Genomic DNA, 18,930 nt, shown 5'->3' with positions numbered 1-18,930 from the left:
GTCCTGTCATAGTTGTTCAAAGGTCCGGTGGACAGATATCAGTAGTTGCTACCTCAACAACATTCAGTCTTTCTAGCTCGTCCACAATGCTTTGTGATTGATCATCATTGTCCTCCTGCAGTTCATTCTCGCCAACGCTATTTTGCAATTCATCGTCCCCATGTCGTTCATTCTCGTCCTCCTGCGGTTCATTCTCGTCCTCCTGTGGTTCATTCTTGTCATCCTGCGGTTCATTCTCGTCATCCTGCGGTTCATTCTCGCCAACGCTATTTTGCAAATCTTCATCGTCTCCATGCCTTACATTCTCGTTCTCAGAATTCATTATCTCATTTTCATCGTTTGAGTCATTTTCAGACGAAGCATATTCACTTTCATGCACTGAAAATATACAAGTAAAAGAATAGAAAAAATACTAATTTAGATATCGATAAGTATGCCTGTGAATTCTTTATCTTACCTTTATTAATTTTTATCAAAATGCTCTCTGCAAATGATGAACAAGGTATAAGTGAGCATCTTTTCGCCCTTGTATCACCGTTATATCCCGCTAAAAAGTAAAAATGAAATGATAGACAGTCATACATAATAGCATTCATTATACTTGATATATAGTTTATTCATACTTACTTGGCATTTGAACAACAGCATTATTCCTGCCACCACATTCTTCTGTCATCCTCCTCAAACGGGCTATATCTACGCCCTCATGGGAGGCATTTCTGTCAAATTGACCGCAAGGCATTCTTGGCCTCTAGATTTCACAAATCATGTGTATCTGCGTATCTGTGAAAACAAAAACAACGTTCGAATTCAACTTACTTATCAATCAACTCGATAAAATCAATAGCATATACGGTATATTAATTTACCTTTTCTTTTTCTTTGATTAGCCTATGCGCAAACAGTTGAATTGTTGATTCATTACCGGCATACACATGTGCAAGTTTTTCCTTCCAGGAATCTTTAAGGAAAGTTTTCACATCTTCAAATTCGATCGGTAGACGTTTACATAGCTAAAATAAGAAATTATAATGGTAGAAATTCCAACCAATAATATTATGCTGGCGTTAACGAAGAAAATCTTACCATTTTTGTTATGAATAACAAGATTGCGTAATTATAACAAACTCTTGTTCGTAATCCTAGTACTTCACGTGTTAGTTTGGTTAACTTTTGTATGACATTTTCTGCCCGATCACTAATTACTACGTCGTATAGGGCAATCATCAGATCAATTGCCTGGTCTGATCTCCTGATGACGGCCTGGACGGCAATTGGGTCTGACATCATTTTCTCACATCGAAAAAATGGGATGAAAATGGTTCTATCTGATAGTCTGCAATAAAAAAAGGGAATGACTTAAGCTATACATGTAAAGTCAATAAACATATCACAGACATTAGTACATGTATGTACAACAAAATTCATACCTGGCACTAGGCGCTGTCTCGAGATTTGTGGTAATGAGGACGCCTGCCTGTACAGATAGTTCTCCAGATGATTTCGTCCCCGCGTTCTTTCCATCAAAAAATGCCACCGATACATTTTCTTGTATTTTAGCTGACGAGCAGTCATCATATCCAATCGGCAATGTGGTATTAGCTGCCTTTTGCAAAATGTAGGCGGTGGAGGTGGCATTCGAAAAAATGTTATGCATTGCGCCACACATTGACAGTGCCGCTGTCATAGCTGTTGTTTTCCCTATAAAGAATGTAGAATCATTGAACACAATCATAATCACCTATTCAATTTTGAAAACATATTTCATGCAGTACTCACCAGTCCCTGTTTCTTTTGAAAATAGGATGAATGTTGGTTGAACACCATATTTCGAACGCAGTGTCCTTGAATGAAGAGCTGTAGCTGCTGCAGCCATAGTTAAGAGGTACGGCACTCTGTTTTTTCCATCGGGGGCCAACCCCCACACGCGTTCAAGAGCCTCCTGGCCACCAAGTGTTACCGGGCACGGGTTTAACAAGACATTCTTATTATAACTGGAAGAAAAACATCAAAACATCAATCTGCAAGTCAGTACATTACACTATGACTCAACAGACAGAAAACAAAATGCATACACACCCCAACCAGAAGTACTCTTGGTCTTCGATGGCTATCCTATCACCACTAGAGTCCACTTGTAGATCAGGGCCTAAAACCCACACTGGCTTGTTTTGCTGCCCAACAATGTGAGAAAGCTGAAGTTTTTTATGTTGCATTGACTGAAATGCCTGTAAGGAAAGACCATGCAACAAACCAATAAGATATAAAAAAAGACTAACTGCAATCTGGCACTACAATCGAAATAACATTGAATATAAGTTAAATGACAAAAGTTAAAGAGAATATCAGTGAAAAATGGCAATATTTCAGACTCATGTTCTAGAAATAGATTAGCTAGAATAGGACTAATTCATACACCTATTTGTACATTGTTGGTGAACCAAGTCATATTATGATGAAAATAGTTACCTCACACTTGGTGAACAGATGATCCCTAAATAATCCACTGGCTTTGTCATTAAAAACAAGCCCGGAAAATTGCGGCACAACTTCTGAAAACCATGCCAGACCAGTATTCTGCTCTGCAGGTACATAACATTTTCTGTAAATAAAAAGAATGATCTAGTGAGTAATATCACACAGCATATATACGGTACAGAAAAAAAGGGATAGAATATAAGCATAAAAGTGATATATGAAAATATATATAATCAAAAATCATGGTTCGTAATCTATGAAATCTGTCTAGTAAATACGTTGGTATATGATAGTTTCATTAAATATTTTCATATTTTCTAATTCTCCTCTTCAACCTCTGATATGAAAACATATATTCCCTATTTCTCTAATAATTTCATATATATGTATGATTATCGGTGAAGATAGATTATCTAGTGAAGATACTGAAGAATTATGTTCTGGTGATTTCTATATAAGGCTTAAAATGGGACAGAGAAATGCTTAACTTCCCATCAAGTTACAAGTAACATGTAACATTAGGTCGTACTTCATTTTTGGAAAGCCAAAAGGATATTTTCGCGTTGTAACCTCATATAATCTACTTTGCGAAACTGTCAAAGAATGCAAATATCCTAATGCAATAAAAGTCTGAAACCCCTGTAACTCAAAGTGAAATATGTGTAACGCTATGTAACACACTGTAACAATGGTGTAACAGGCTGTAACGCCCTGTAACACCATGTGAAACCCCTGTAACTCAAAGTGAAATATGTGTAACGCTATGTAACACCCTGTAATAATGGTGTAACAGGCTGTAACGCCCTGTAACACCATGTGAAACCCCTGTAACTCAAAGTGAAATATGTGTAACGCTATGTAACACCCTGTAACAATGGTGTAACAGGCTGTAACGCCCCGTAACACCATGTGAAACCCCTGTAACTAAAAGTGAAATATGTGTAACGCTATGTAACACCCTGTAACAAGGGTGTAACAGGCTGTAACGCCCCGTAACACCATGTGAAACCCTAGTAACTAAAAGTGAAATATGTGTAACACTATGTAACACCCTGTAACAAGGGTGTAACAGGCTGAAACGCCCTGTAACACCATGTGAAACCCTAGTAACTAAAAGTGAAATATGTGTAACGCTATGTAACACCCTGTAACAAGGGTGTAACAGGCTGTAACGCCCTGTAACACTATGTGAAACCCTAGTAACTAAAAGTGAAATATGTGTAACGCTATGTAACACCCTGTAACAAGGGTGTAACAGGCTGTAACGCCCTGTAACTCTATGTGAAACCCTAGTAACTAAAAGTGAAATGTGTGTAACGCTATGTAACACCCTGTAACAAGGGTGTAACAGGCTGTAACGCCCTGTAACACCATGTGAAACCCCTGTAACTCAAAGTGAAATATGTGTTACACTATGTAACACACTGTAACAATGGTGTAACGGGCTGTAACGCCCTGTAACACCATGTGAAACCCCTGTAACTCAAAGTGAAATATGTGTAACGCTATGTTACACCCCGTAACAAGGGTGTAACAGGCTGTAACGCCCTGTAACACCATGTGAAACCTCTGTAACTCAAAGTGAAATATGTGTAACGCTATGTAACACCCTGTAATAATGGTGTAACAGGCTGTAACACCCTGTAACACCATGTGAAACCCCTGTAACTCAAAGTGAAATATGTGTAACGCTATATAACACCCTGTAACAATGGTGTAACAGGCTGTAACGCCCCGTAACACCATGTGAAACCCCTGTAACTCAAAGTGAAATATGTGTAACGCTATGTAACACCCTGTAACAAGGCTGTAACGCCCTGTAACACCATGTGAAACCCTAGTAACTAAAAGTGAAATATGTGCTTTGAGTTGCAGGGGTTTCATATAGCGTTATGGGGCGTTACAGCCTGTTACACCCTTGTTACAGGGTGTTACATAGCGTTACACATATTTCATTTACAAGGATTTCACATGGTGTTACAGAGTGTTACAGCCTGTTTCACTCAACCTTTCAGCCTGTTACACCCTTGTTACAGGGTGTTACATAGCGTTACACATATTTCACTTTGAGTTACAGGGGTTTCACATGGTTTTACAGGGCGTTACAGCCTGTTACACCCTTGTTACAGGGTGTTACATAGCGTTACACATATTTCATTTACAAGGATTTCACATGGTGTTACAGAGTGTCACAGCCTGTTTCACTCAACCTTTCAGCCTGTTACACCCTTGTTACAGGGTGTTACATAGCGTTACACATATTTCACTTCGAGTTACAGGGGTTTCACATGGTGTTACAGGGCGTTACACTTTGAGTTACAGGGGTTTCACATCTTGTTACAGGGCGTTACAGCCTGTTACACCCTTGTTACAGTGTGTTATATAGCGTTACAGATTTTTCACTTTTAGTTACTACTGTTTCATATAGCGTTACAGATGTTACAGGGTGTTACAATTATTCACTTACGTTTCACTATGAAGAACAGGGATTTCACTCATATTTCACTTTTTCCAGATTGAGATAAAAGGTTATATGTAATATCAGGGGCTGACTGCCCATCATATATAATGTTACAAGTTACATGTAACTCGACTAAAAGCTAAGCATTTTGTGGTCCCATTCTAAGCCACTCATGGTGATTTCATATCTAATCATATATAAAGGTAAGAATGAAAAAGGATGTCATGTAACAAAAGATATCATAAACAACATTTAGAATATAAAATCATATTAGAAATATAAATCATGATATTTTAGGTGAAGATTATTTTGATAATGATGATTATAAATAAAGGTCCAATGGCCCTGTGGTTCACCATCAAATCATTGAGTGCATATTGTCAAAAATAACTAAAATGAAAACTGCTTGCACCGAATCCGGGTCATAATACCTCCGCCCAAAATACCTCCACCCAAATATCTCACACCCAGAATCCCTCCACCCGGAATACCCTCATATGTTTCCAAAATACCTCCAGACCCTAGATCTAATGGGTTTATGCCTGAGAGACAACAATTAGGAACTTATAAGTAATATAAATTTTTAGAATTTGTCCTCCCCCCCAGTTTGAATTTACAGGCTATACTCAAATAAACCAAAGTTCTATCGTTTAAAAGTAGTTGATTGAGCAAAACAAAATATAATGTTAATTTTAGTGTATTGTTCGAAGGCCATTGTTGCAATTAAATGGGCATGAACTGAATTCAGCGTGTATACCGAAATGTAGTTCATTGTTTTCTTAGATTATAGGACTAATTAATATTCTATAATCTAAATATTGAAATATGAGCCACAGCACTTTGGGGTTTTTGATTAATAATATCTTTCTTCTGCTCTTTAATACGAATGCTGAGGGAGCGACCAGTTTCACCTGTATAAAATTTATCACAATCTGAGCAAGGGATTTTATAATCACCGGCATGAGTATTGGGCAGAGTATTATTTTTGGATAAATGACTAGAGATTTTGTTATTATACTTGAATATGATATCAGTGTTAAGCGCATTGAGAGTGGGTTTCAATTTGTCTAAAAAAGGGACAACAATGCGAGACTTACGTTGAATAGAGTTAGAGTCAACACATATAAAATTAGGTTTAATTGATCACGATAGGTAGAACACAATATCCGTGTTGACGCGATGAGGAGAGAATCCCACAATGATAATAAAAAGTCCGAAAATGAAACTTCGAGATAGTAGTTTATTTCAACGTTTCGACTATATCCTAATAGTCATCTTCAGGAATAATGAGATACTACAGAAATTATGAGATATATATACAATCCAGAGACAAAGAGACTAATTCAAGTAATCAGAGATGATACAAACTAAAGGAAAATTAACGTAGAAACAGTTACACGCTAAAATAGATTAAAGGGAAGCAAACTAAGGGGTGATTATAAACAACAATAGTGAGTATAAATATAAATGAAACTTAAAGTCAGTAGTAAAAAGAAAGACAAACTAAGGGGCACTTAAATTAAAACAAAGGTGAATACAAGTTAAGTCAGAGACGAAATTGATGAGAGAACAAATAACAAATAATCAAAGGGGAAATCAAGTGTTGAGTTTAACCAGTTTACAGAGGAATTTTGATATAAGTTTATTATGGGGTGAAAAACCATTGTTAAGGTTTACAACGTTGTTCGAATTTTCAATAATTAATGCAGATTCCAAAATAAGTCTTCTAGTTTTATCGCTGCAAGGGTAAACTAATTCAGCATTAGCAAAATCAAAATTGTGTGAAGTCTGAAAAATTGACTAAAATAGGAGAGAGGGGATTCCCCATGGCAAATCCAAAAATCTGTTGAAAGAAATTCCCTTTAAAATGAAAATACACATTTTTGGAACACAGTTCAAGTAAATCAATGAGACATTCAACGGAAATGGGAAAATCAAGGTGGAGGCCCAGAAGTTTGCGTCGAATGAGTAGCCTCTAAAGGGATATTAGTAAACAATGAAACAACGTCAAATGAGATGAATTAGAAAAACGACTTTATACAGGGGATAACATTTTAGCAAGCGATTTGAGAGAAAGTACAAGTGTGATCCAAATAAAATCTAAATATTGAATTGTTTCCAGAGAAATCTAGTATTAGAAAAAAAACATGAGATAAACTAATTCATATTCTACAATCCCTATCTTGTTGTTTGTTCAAATTGGGTCGATTTCCCAGCCATAACTAATTATTATGGAGGTATTATACCCATCAGAACGTTTGCATAGGCAAACCTAAACAGCATATATATGGTAAATTAAATAAATGTTATATTGGAGTAAAAAAGAAAATTGAAGTGAAATATTATGAAGGAGAATTTGATATTGCAGATAAATGTTATTATTTATACTACTTACTTATATTACAGTAATATGACAAAAGTGCTAAGCTTTTTTTCCCCCTATATTGAGCCTCAGGTGGCATACGCCCGGATTCATTAATTGATAAATTACAAACACTGACACTGTCCTGTTTGGCAAGGGCACGATGATTAAGACGATATAAAACTGGAAATTATTCGGGTTCATGGAGACAAAAAGGAATCGGACTCCATATCAGTGCGGATACAATTGTTCAATTGTAATGATCAGAACAAGTCTTAGCTTTTAATAATGAAAATATATATTTGTATTTGAAAGCAAAGCGTTTGGGCTGCAATGTCATCTATCATCGTTATTAGTTGAAGCATTCGGCAAAAAATTACAACCGATCACAATACAGTGCTGCCTTCTGCCTGCTACCCAAAGTTAAATATTCACGACACGGAGAGTGCACCACAACCTTGACCTCTTGTGATAAATTGAACTGAAATGTAGTGGTAAATCATTGCCCAAAATGTAAGTCGTAAAACATAATTCGTAAAACGTAATTCGTAATGTCGTTTCAGGGCTTCCATTATGTTGCGCGTTCGAAACTGAAAAGATCATTTCCTGCCTTCCAGTCTGACCCTGTGTAGCAGGGTCTGAACAGCTGAATACCAGTCGTTGTTCCCGGTTCCCTACAACGACTGGTATTACATAGGATTTGTAGAACAACGGCTAATTATGTACCAGACTATGTGTAGCCTACACACTAGGCTACTTGTCTTGGGACCTTACAATAACAGAAAGGCAGGAACCCACCCCCCCCTACACCTAAATACAGGGCTGATTGAGTCGGAATTGTCGGTTCAAAATAAGCGGTAGATGTGGCCAGTGGTACCAAACTCCTTATTTGGTGAAGAAGGGGCAACAACTAATGTTTTTTCTGAATGGGATGTTGATGCAGCTCTAGTTAGTTAATCGGAAAATATATTTGCGTTAGGTTTAATTTATACCTGCGGCTATGTATATTTCATAATTAGGTCAGCTGCTTTAGTGTCAATAACAGCGGCTCACACGTTGCATTATAAAGCTATCCTAGTGCTGTTGTTCGCCAAAATCAGCACTTTTTACACGTTTTTGAGGGAAATTTTGAAGACGCCTTATTCAATTACCTTGATCTTTTGTATATATTTGAACCCTCCCAGGGCCCATCAGCATAACAAAAATTGGGTCGATCGGACTCAAGATGGTCGTCCTATAACCTTGTAAGTGCCCAAAAATGTCAATTTTGTCGCAAATTCTGAGTCCTGTAGCTTCCTACTGGTTTGCTATTTCTCATTGCAATTGCTGATGGGTATTCTTTGGAAATGGATGTTTTATACCTGAGACAGGTATTTTTGATCAGCCAATTATGGCGCAATTGGTGGCCATCTTGGTGTCATCAGTACTCATTTGTAGGTGGGAAAAAGTTTCTCGACATTATATTGATACCTAAGCATATTTTGTTACAACAATGAATTAGAAAGTTGTAGCTTTTAATGTGTTCTATGATTGTGGTGAGTTTCAAGTGCATTGGTTTTTGTATATGGCCACCAGGGGGCGTTGAATAATACAATATCTTAGTATTTCTATATTATATTTGTACCAACACATATTTTGTTCCCACAATCGATTGCAAAGTTGTAGCTTATGACATCGTCTATGATTGTGGTGAGTTTTAAGGAAATTAGCTATTTTATATGGTCACCAGGGGGCGTTGAATAGTAGAATAACCTAGTATTTCCTTATTAGATTGGTACCTAGGCATATTTTGTTACCATGATCAATTGCAAAGTTGTAGTTCATGACATGTTGTATGAGTATGTGGTGAGTTACAAGGTTATTGGGTTTTGAATATGGTCACCAGGGGGCGTTGAATAGTAGAATAACTTAGTATTTACATATTAAATTGGTAACGAAGCATATTTTGTTATCACAATCAATTACAAAATCGTAGCTGCTGACATGTTTTATGATTGTGGTGAGTTTCAAGGTCATTGGTTTTTGTATATGGTCACCAGGGGGCGTTGAATCTAGAAATTGTTAGATTGTTGAGCATTTGAAACGACTTCCCAAGTGGGCATGGTGTCCCTGGACCCCTAGTTTAACCAGCATGCTTTGCAAGAGAGTGATTGACAGACGATAAAGAAAAATTGAATCAGTTGAAATACATTCATTATAGATGTATTTCAATGCTTTCGTTAGGAATTGACTGCCGCACATGCGTGTGTGTTATTCTAAGGGATTCAAAGCTGTGCGATGCTGAACTTTGTAGTATCCGTGTATATGTGTCCTCTGGGCATCTGTCCATAACCAAGCAGTAAAGTAGTTGAAATATTGATTGATGCTGTAGAGTGTCATTATCCATAAAAATCATTGGAAAATAAAAGCAAACTATCAGCATGTTTAAAGATTGTGCCAAGTATAGTCTTGGTAAAGATAAGTGTCTGTATACAGTCAACGTTGGTATTGGACTATATTTATCTGCTTCAGTGGTCTGCTTGACGGCAGATGAGTATGTCCTACTATTTGACAAATCACTAAATACATAAACATATACTCAAATGAAGCATGGATGTATGGGTCAGATACTGGAAAAATGGTCATGTTGATACTCGCTTTTATGGATCTCAATTCATTGGACACTGTGACGTTAGAATCTAATTACATGAGTTCAAATCCTATGTAACCAAATTAGATTTAAAGAACCTGATACCACTCTCGATGGATGTACCAAACGTAAACTTGAAATTTGAAAGGGATATCGTGAAATAACTAAAACATGAAAATTCAAATCCTCTACTCAACATTGGAACGTGTGGCTTACACGTTTTTCATATTGCAATTGGAACTGGCACCATAACCTGATTCAATTTCATGCCATAAGTATTGTGCGTGATCACTAGTCAAAGTACGTTTTACCCCGTTATGACCAGAAGTTGAAGAGCCATGAAAAGAACTGCAAGAACTCAACTCTGTACACTTTAGGCAGTAACAGCAATACAGAACTGGGAAGACCTTCCCACTTGTTGACTATATGGAGTAACGCATCCACCATGAAAAGAGACTTCCACCTGGCACAATAGAACTTGTTGACCTGACATCTGTTATAGAAAATCGGAAGAACCTGAATCTTGCATCTGAAGAACCTGACTTAAATTCAGTAATCAACCATTTGAACTCGGGGTCACCCTGAGCAGTTCTCATGCGGGCTGTTGACCAATGAGATAAAGTACATAAGACAGACTGTGGAAATTCATCACTTTCATCACCACTGCTGTTGCGTTAGCTAATACTGACACATTGGGAACCTTCCCTGCGATACAGACCCTCAGCTTTCATGTGACTGTGCCTGGTCGGTGCTCAATTTCATAATCGTAACTGTCAATGACCGACATCCATCTCGCAACTTGTCTCTCGGGTTCCTTAAATGACGCAAGCCTACCTAAGGAAGTGTGATCGATTCAAACTAAACTTTCGATCTCACAAATAGTACGAAAGCGTTATAAAGGTAACGACAGCTAGCAGTTCACGGCTGCAAATCCATTTTGAATCAGGTTATTGTACTAAAAACCTGATGTGAAAAATCTGGAAATGATGGGAAAAATTTTATAGATTTTATGTCAGAAAAACCCTGGTATTTTATTGTTAAAAGCCAAATGTGTAAGGTGGTGAAAAAATGTTCATCAAACTGATGTGTGATGTAACGGTGAAGTCCATTATATGTTATTTCAGAAAACATGTGGACATACAGTATTCGAAGATACCTGTCGACGCAGTGTCATGTCAGGGTTAGATTTGCCCCTAGTCCGACCGGTATATTACATTTAGGTGGTCTCAGAACTGCGCTGTACAACTACTTATTTGCCAAATCTCATGATGGAAAATTTTTACTACGCATTGAAGACACAGATCAGGTAAGCTTTCTTTCATGACAAAAACATACAAATCCCACAATTATTAATCGACTGAAATAATCTTTAAGTAAAATTTTTAAAAATCTTGAAGTTTTTCCACACTTCGTCAATCTGAAAATTTTTTTTTTTAGATATTTATTTTAAAGACTGACAAACCACCCAAAATATTTCATGATGTATTTAATTCAGACAATTTATGATTGTGGGATTTTAATGTTGTCAGATTTTAAGAATTCACTTTCTTCCAAGATTGTTAAAAGCAATGAGATAATTTTTTATTTGTTTGATGTATTTTCATGATGTTAGGAAAATATTCATGAATTTTCAGATGGTCCTTTCAAAAATATTTAAATCTAGTATTCTAAATTTCCAGGTACGTCTAGTTCCTGGCGCTATGGAAAAGCTAACGGATATTTTATCTTGGGTTGGAATTCAAGTTGATGAGGGTAAGAATTTCATGTTGAAGGCTGTAAAATTCATCAATCTACTGGAATGAATTGAGTTGGAATTTCCTCCAGGTGGCTGGAAATACATTTGGTATAGAAATAGGCTTACTCAAAGCGTACTTGCTTTGGATTCAAGTTATACTTGAGTAAACTTGAGTAACTAAAGAACAAATTCAAATTATGTAGGATTTCTGAGCAGAGATTCTTCAGTTGTTTGGAAATGCCTTTGTATGACGGAAAAAAATCTGCATTTTTGAAACTAAGTGTGAAAGTAAATCCTTGGTAAAGAGTTTGAAAAGTTGAATATCCATAAGATGGCAAACAGTTGAATTTTTCTCATACCATGATGTATTTAGATATTCTGTCAAATTTTGTCGGGTTAACATTATTGCTACCTTAGACTGATACAAACATCAAAGTCAATTTTAAACAAATCACTCAAATTGTGCTTGAAATAGCAAACAAGGTAACATAGCATAACAAATGGCAGCTGGTTTATCTAAAAAAATCTTAAAATGAATGGGAAACATTTTGAAACAATTGTGGCTTTTCTATAAATTTGATGATCAAAGCCTCTTTAGTTAAAACAATCTCAAGTCAGGCATTGGTGTTGTCTGATTCATTTTCATTGAAGTCAGTGTGAATAGTCTGTCAGTCATCTTTTTAGGTCCGGTCGATGGCGGTCGATATGCTCCATATGTACAGTCGTTAAGACTCAACCACTATCAACAATATATAAAGAAACTAGAAGAGGTATGTATTGTTCACGAGTGTGCATAAAAAAGGGACGATTGCAAAATGATTTTGCACTATGAACTTTGTGAACTATAGTCCGTTCAGTCTGCTAATGCCTAATTCGTATAACTTTGGGTCGATGAAATTCATCCAGATAAGAATGTATTATATATGTAGTTCTGTTACCTACGGCTTCCACGAGCACAAGACATCTTCAGTTTCACATAATATTTATACATTATAAAATGATCCAGGAAGAAAGACACTCTAAATATTTGGATGGATTTATGAAAGCTGTGGGTACTGGAGTGTGTAATGGGTAGTGTAGTGTGATCTGTGTGCATTTGTGGCCAGCACACAGATCACATTGTTCAATGGGGTTTGGTCCAGGACTCGCGAGATTTTCAACAACACGGAAGTAACGTGTAATAAATGATGACTTGAATTGCATGACTACCTACCACCCCTCATTATTGTTGGAAAACTAAACGTTCCGCACTGACTAAAAATTAGTAATAACATTTTAGAAATGGCCAGAATTTTAACTTAGGTTCTATCTCATTTTTATTTTACAATTGCGATTGTTATTATTTTTTTTTAACTGGCCGTTAAGGCTTCTTGTTTCGTCTGCAATTCACTGCAAATAGTTACGCAACTACGCACATTTCAGTGTTTTTGGCAGCTGTACACTCAATCGGCACCGTTCGTGACTAGCTTCACTGCGGAATTATCATTAATTAACATCGCCATATCACATCATCAACTTATATTGTGCCTTAAAACCCTAACAGCCGAAATAATTGAAATGCACACACGATTTCTATCATTGAAAATTGAGAGAGTGGCCATGTTTGTGTTTGCTGCTTCGCGTAAATCCCGCGCGGTGGCGCACCCGCGCGGAGTGGGGCCGATACGTCCAGCTAACTTCACGGGCAATTTAGTTGTTTCCTATCTGTAACCTTTGGCATCCACGGCGTCAAATCTTAAATACCGCATGATATTCGTACATCATTGAATGATCCTTATTTCACGACCGGCAATTAAACTTCTCCACATATTTGTTTGCTATCTATAGTTCGGTTATCTGGGGCTTCCAAGGGCACAAGACATCTTCAGTAGGCGATTGAAGGACCCAGTTAGGTCCCATAGGGTACGGGAAATCACGTACCACAATTTATAGCTATACAACATGATAACGTGCAATGAATCGAAAAGTTGGAAGATTTTCTTGATATTTGGTTAATACGTGCATCTACCCTAGGCGCATCTGCAGTGCGAAAACTGGTCAAAATTAAGATTATTGACTGGCAGCCATTGTCAATAGCTGAAATCAGCACTTTTTACACATTTTGGATGTTGTCAAGGGAAATCTTAAAGACACTTTGATCAATTATTTTGATGATCTATATGTATACCCCAGTATGTATCATCTTTTGGAAACAAGATGCCTGTCATTTTGGTGTGACATGTAGCTAGCTTCTTTATGCCATTCTTTATTAAAATCTTTAATGGGTATACATGTACTTTGGGAATGAAACTTACAAAAGGGTTTTTTGATCAGTCAATCTCTACGCAATCAATGGCCATCGTAAAGGCATCTTAAGTCTCATCAGTTCTCATCTGTAACTGGAAAATTATTTGACATAGGTAGCCTAAGATAAAGGTATGTGCACCATAGAATTTTCAAATAATAAGAGGAAAATTGCCATCATTTGTTGAGTTATCCTGTCCTGAAACTTAATCTGTTTAACCCTTAGTGATGGTAAATGAGAAATGAAAACGCTGTAGTAAGTTTAGCATATTTTTGATGCAAATTTCTAGAGTGGAATGGTGTACAAATGTTTCTGTACGACAAAACGTTTGGAACTGTTACGTAAAGAGGCAGGTCGCAGAGGCGAAGTTCCAAAATATGACAACAAATGTCGCCACATCAGTGACAGCGATGTAGCAAATAAACTGAAGGACAGAATTCCATATGTGCTGCGATTCAAAGTAAGTATTCTCCAATAAGGTAGGGGCACAAGCGTATTTTTTCTCCTGTTGGCATAAAAATTCATATATCACCCAAATATATCAAACATGTTTGATATTTTTGCTTGACTTTTTACGCCGGTGAACGGATCGCCTGCTTATTCACTCGTCCGCCCCTCCTCAGCATATTCGGCTGAGCGATCTATTTTTATCAACCAATAAATAGGATGCATTGTTGAAATCGTGTGATTCGTTTCCCGCTTAGCAGTGCACATCGTCTGAACTTCGGTTTGATCACTACGTGTGCAACTCGTATCAGGCTTATAAATTCGCACAGAAATTTAATGATTGCGATCAGGTGAAATCTACGCCCGTGTGCCCCTAGCTTTAGAGACAACGTGTATCGAATATGTATGCCCCTAAATTTCAATTCCTTACTCCCTCCTTCAACATGTATGTTTTAAGTACATCTTTTAGACCCTCCTTGGAATATCGATATGGGAGATTACCTCAATATTCGAAATATTCAATAACTGGGGCCAGTTGCTCAAAAGTTTGATTGAGATAACCAATCCGCCGGTTATCTTCAACCAACTTTTGAACCCCAGGGCCTAGTTCCATAGTCATTGCTTAGACTTAAGACCAATTTAAGACCATCTTAGTTCTATAACTAATCTAACAACTTAAGACCATTCTTAAAATTTAAGAACATTTTTCGACTTAACGTTTCATCTAAGGAATCAGCCCCTGGATTTTATTTTGTGGGTACGCTTTTGTATGAATTTTCAGGACACAACCTCCCTCAATCCTTCCCTCTTGAGCGTACAGGACATAAATTATGCGTGACACTATCAAAATTGTTGGTCAATTTTCAGTAGCTTTACATTCATGTGTGTATGGGCTTAGCTATAGATCAATTAGGCTGTAGACTGATTTGACCAACAAAATGCAAGATCGCCTATAAAAAGTTGATGAACCACGATTGGGATTGTTTTGGCTGTTTACTGTAATCCAAGCAAATCTGGATCACTCATGAAAAGTGCCTATCTTATGTATTATGTACATTTAGATTTTGAGGCATTAAAGTTTATTGTATACTCTTGTATGTCTTTTTTTTTAGTTAGAGCCGTATGAAGAAGCATGGCAAGATCTCGTGTATGGACCAATACATCAAAACATTGCAGAAGTTGAGGGTGATCCTGTAAGTCTTTAAATCTAATTGACATCACAGAAGTCAAAGTTCTTGTAGATTATTGAGGATTCAATTACCAGTATATTGAATTATTTTGTGGGTGCCAATTAGAAATTTCAACAATCAATCCTTGTAAATTTTAATTCCATAGCCATTGCCACTATAACTAATCTTATAGCTGATACCATTTGCCATTACTGTACCAGCAATTAGAATGCCATGGTTCCTTATTGGCTGGCAACATGAATACACTGAATCTTCATCCTTAATTGGTAAATTCTAAGTTCTGAAAAATGGTACCTACCAGTATGTACTGTAAAATTTTTTACTGTTATATTTTACATATATACAAAAAATATCCATATTTTACATATATACAAAAATAATGCAAAAGAAAACCATCTCATTGATTAAGTTTGAAAATTGTAATTAAGAATATTTTCTATACTTGTGTATATCTATTCCTCTGTTAGGTGCTTGTGAAGGCTGATGGTTTTCCGACCTATCATTTTGCTAATGTTGTTGATGATCATTTGATGGATATATCCCACGTCCTTCGAGGCGTTGTAAGTAAAGTATTTTAAGCTAAAAGTATTTTAAGCCTGCTGTATTTGTATTATCTGGGGAGTAGTATGATATCGAATTATATACTATTTGTCTATTTATATTGCTTCTATGCATTTTTTGTGATCACAATCAATTGTAAATAAGTAGCTCATGCTATTTTGTATGATCATTGTGAGTTTCAAGGTCATTGGTTTCTGTGTTGTTCACCAGAGGGCATCAAAAATGTGTTATTACCCATGCACATTTTGTAACCACATTCTGTGGCAAAATGGTCGCTCATAAATGCTCTACGAGTATTGTTAGTTTAAAGGTCATTGATTGCTGTATTTGTTCAGGGGCATTGAATATTGCAATTGCCAGACTATCAAGCATTTAACCCATGGTATCCCTAGACCCTTAGTTTTCTTTAAGTGATTTGTTTAAAACCTCAAAAATTGTACCTATTTATAAGACTGGGGATAACCGAAAATTTTCTAATTATAGGCCAATATCAGTTTTACCATGCATATCGAAAATATTGGAAAAAATTGTTTTTGTTAGACTTATCAAATTCTTAGACAAATATAAGGTAATATCTACATGTCAATTTGGCTTCAGGAAAAATCACAGTACATACATGGCTGTTACTGCTATTTTAGATAAACTTATAAATTATTTAGAGGATGGTCACTCTATTGTTGGTGCATATTTAGACCTTTCTCGTGCTTTTGACACGGTAGATCATAACATTCTTTTATCCAAACTATATCATTTTGGTATTGGAGGCATACCACATCTCTGGTTCCAGTCAAATGTGGTGTCCCGCAAGGTTCGATTTTGTGACCAACATTATTTATTTTATATATTAATGACCTTGAAAAAGCGTCAAAAATCCTTAATTCAATCATGTTTGGTGATGATGCCAATGTTTTCCTCGACATAAAAACTCTAATAATTTAAATGTATGAAGCATTGATAATATTCCAATCACACAAGTCTCAGAAACTAAATTTCTAGGTCTCATCATAGACGATAAACTTTCCTGGAAATCCCATATTAATGTCCTATGCACCAAATTATCACGGTTCATTGGCAGACTAAATCAATTTTTGACCAAATCAATTCTTAAATTGTATAACTCTTTTATCTACTGTCATCTTAGTTATTGCAATATTGCTTGGGGTTCTACATACCCATCCACCCTCAAACGTTTAGAAATCTTACAAAAGAAAGCTGTAAGTAGAATTTACTCGCCATAATACAAGATACAAAAAAAACGTTTCTACCCCAAACCATTTAAAACAAACCTATAACGTATTACTTCGAATACATTCCCTGGGAAAATACACTATAGCCATATTGCTTTTGGCTAGGCAGATAACGCCTGAATCGACTTTTGGTAGGGGCGCCGTAACATAGCGCCATCTGGCGAGACGCCATCATCTTTTTGCTTGGCGCTTGTTCTCTAGAGAACGTGTTTCGGCAGTGCTCGTAAATCGGTTAAAATTCTTCGTGTTGGATCGGACATCCGTTCTAATTGATATAAGAAACAGACATAAGAGTGATTGATCTCGGAATAGAAGTCGAACTTCGGGTGAGATCGTTTTTAATTTATGCGCATTTCAACATTTTGCCACCGGTTTTCTACTTCCGGTTTCGCGGCAGCGCCGTGCTGTTTTCTTAGCGGCTCCTCCCGCCTTATATATTTAATAATTATCATTCAACGTAATTGATTTCCGTATCATCATTCACGAAAATTAATAATCTGTACTAAAAATCGTATAGATAATTAACCCTTCATTTCAGCTTATTTTAGGGTTTAACATGTCGGATCACGACGTCTCCAGTTCCCCTAGGGGACCGAGATTTAAACGTTTGGGCAAGGTTGATACACCTTCTAAGACCCCAGCGTCCTCATCGGGCAAGGTTGATACACCTTAATGCCCGGATACTCGGAAACAGGGCAATGATCCGGGACGATCCGTGTCTAGGTCCAGGTCCCGATCGAGATTTAGTCGGTCCGACTCTTCGTCTCCTACTAGACGTAGGCACCAGCGCTCTAATAAAAAACGACGTCGTTCACCGTCTGACCCCAGCTCTGGGTCAAGGTCTCGTTCTAGGTCCCGTTCTAGAGTAAGTCGAACCTATTCTCCGTCACCTACCAGGCGTAGGCACAAGCGTGCTCATAAGCAACAACGTCGTCGCTCACGTTCTAGATCACCGACTGATAAGCCGTCTGACTCTAGTGACATCAAGAATATGCTAGCGATATTCTCGCAGGAGATCGCTTCCCTTAAGGAACAACTAAAAGGTAAGGAAACCCCGGGCCCCAAGCCTCCATCAGTGCCAACAGGGCTGTCCTGCAACCCAACAGATGGGTTGGATGATGTCAACGATTTTTCTGACGAGGAAAAATCTCATGATCCAGAAGATCCTGGTCTATCCAGGGACGGAGACATGCACAGATCGTGCTCTCCGTCACCATCCACAATGGAAGAGACGGGAGACATTCCATTCAAGGACTTAGTAAAAGAAGTTTTCTCCCGGTACGGAGGTACCAAGGCCAAACCTAAAACAACCCAGCCTAGAGGGTCGGCCGCCAAAATCTTCAGTCCATCCAATGACACCGAAGAGTTAGTTTTAGCACCACATTCTGCATATAGAGAAGAATGGCGTGAGACTTTGGACACGACACTGTGGGGTGGTAAGCGTACAGACAATACTTGGTCTTATCCTCCATTAGAGGCAGGCATGAAGGATTCAAAATTTTTCTCTCCGTTGTATCCTCCCATATCGGGGTACAA

At 37.3% G+C, this 18,930-nt stretch overlaps 1 protein-coding gene across 3 annotated transcripts in view; it reads left to right on the top strand.

The window, feature by feature from the left end:
* Positions 1 to 1,594: 1,594 nt before the first annotated feature.
* LOC141908444 (nondiscriminating glutamyl-tRNA synthetase EARS2, mitochondrial-like) overlaps positions 1,595 to 18,930 on the top strand; it is a 30,245-nt gene continuing 12,909 nt past the window's right edge. The window contains exons 1-7 of one of the 3 annotated variants that reach the window (XM_074798494.1): positions 1,596 to 1,885; positions 11,055 to 11,236; positions 11,610 to 11,682; positions 12,350 to 12,435; positions 14,239 to 14,409; positions 15,509 to 15,589; positions 16,054 to 16,146. In XM_074798494.1, the coding sequence (XP_074654595.1) occupies positions 11,060 to 11,236; positions 11,610 to 11,682; positions 12,350 to 12,435; positions 14,239 to 14,409; positions 15,509 to 15,589; positions 16,054 to 16,146 (681 nt within the window). In that variant the 5' untranslated portion in view covers positions 1,596 to 1,885; positions 11,055 to 11,059. Of the gene's footprint in view, positions 1,886 to 7,652; positions 7,815 to 11,054; positions 11,237 to 11,609; positions 11,683 to 12,349; positions 12,436 to 14,238; positions 14,410 to 15,508; positions 15,590 to 16,053; positions 16,147 to 18,930 lie in introns of those variants that run through there. The other 2 variants (XM_074798495.1, XM_074798496.1) reach the window with 2 other exon arrangements.

This window comes from Tubulanus polymorphus, chromosome 7 (assembly GCF_964204645.1).
Source record: "Tubulanus polymorphus chromosome 7, tnTubPoly1.2, whole genome shotgun sequence".
Taxonomy (NCBI): Eukaryota; Metazoa; Nemertea; class Palaeonemertea; order Tubulaniformes; family Tubulanidae; genus Tubulanus; species Tubulanus polymorphus.
Note: the sequence above shows the minus strand (reverse complement) of the source record. Positions and strands in the feature narration are given on the sequence as shown.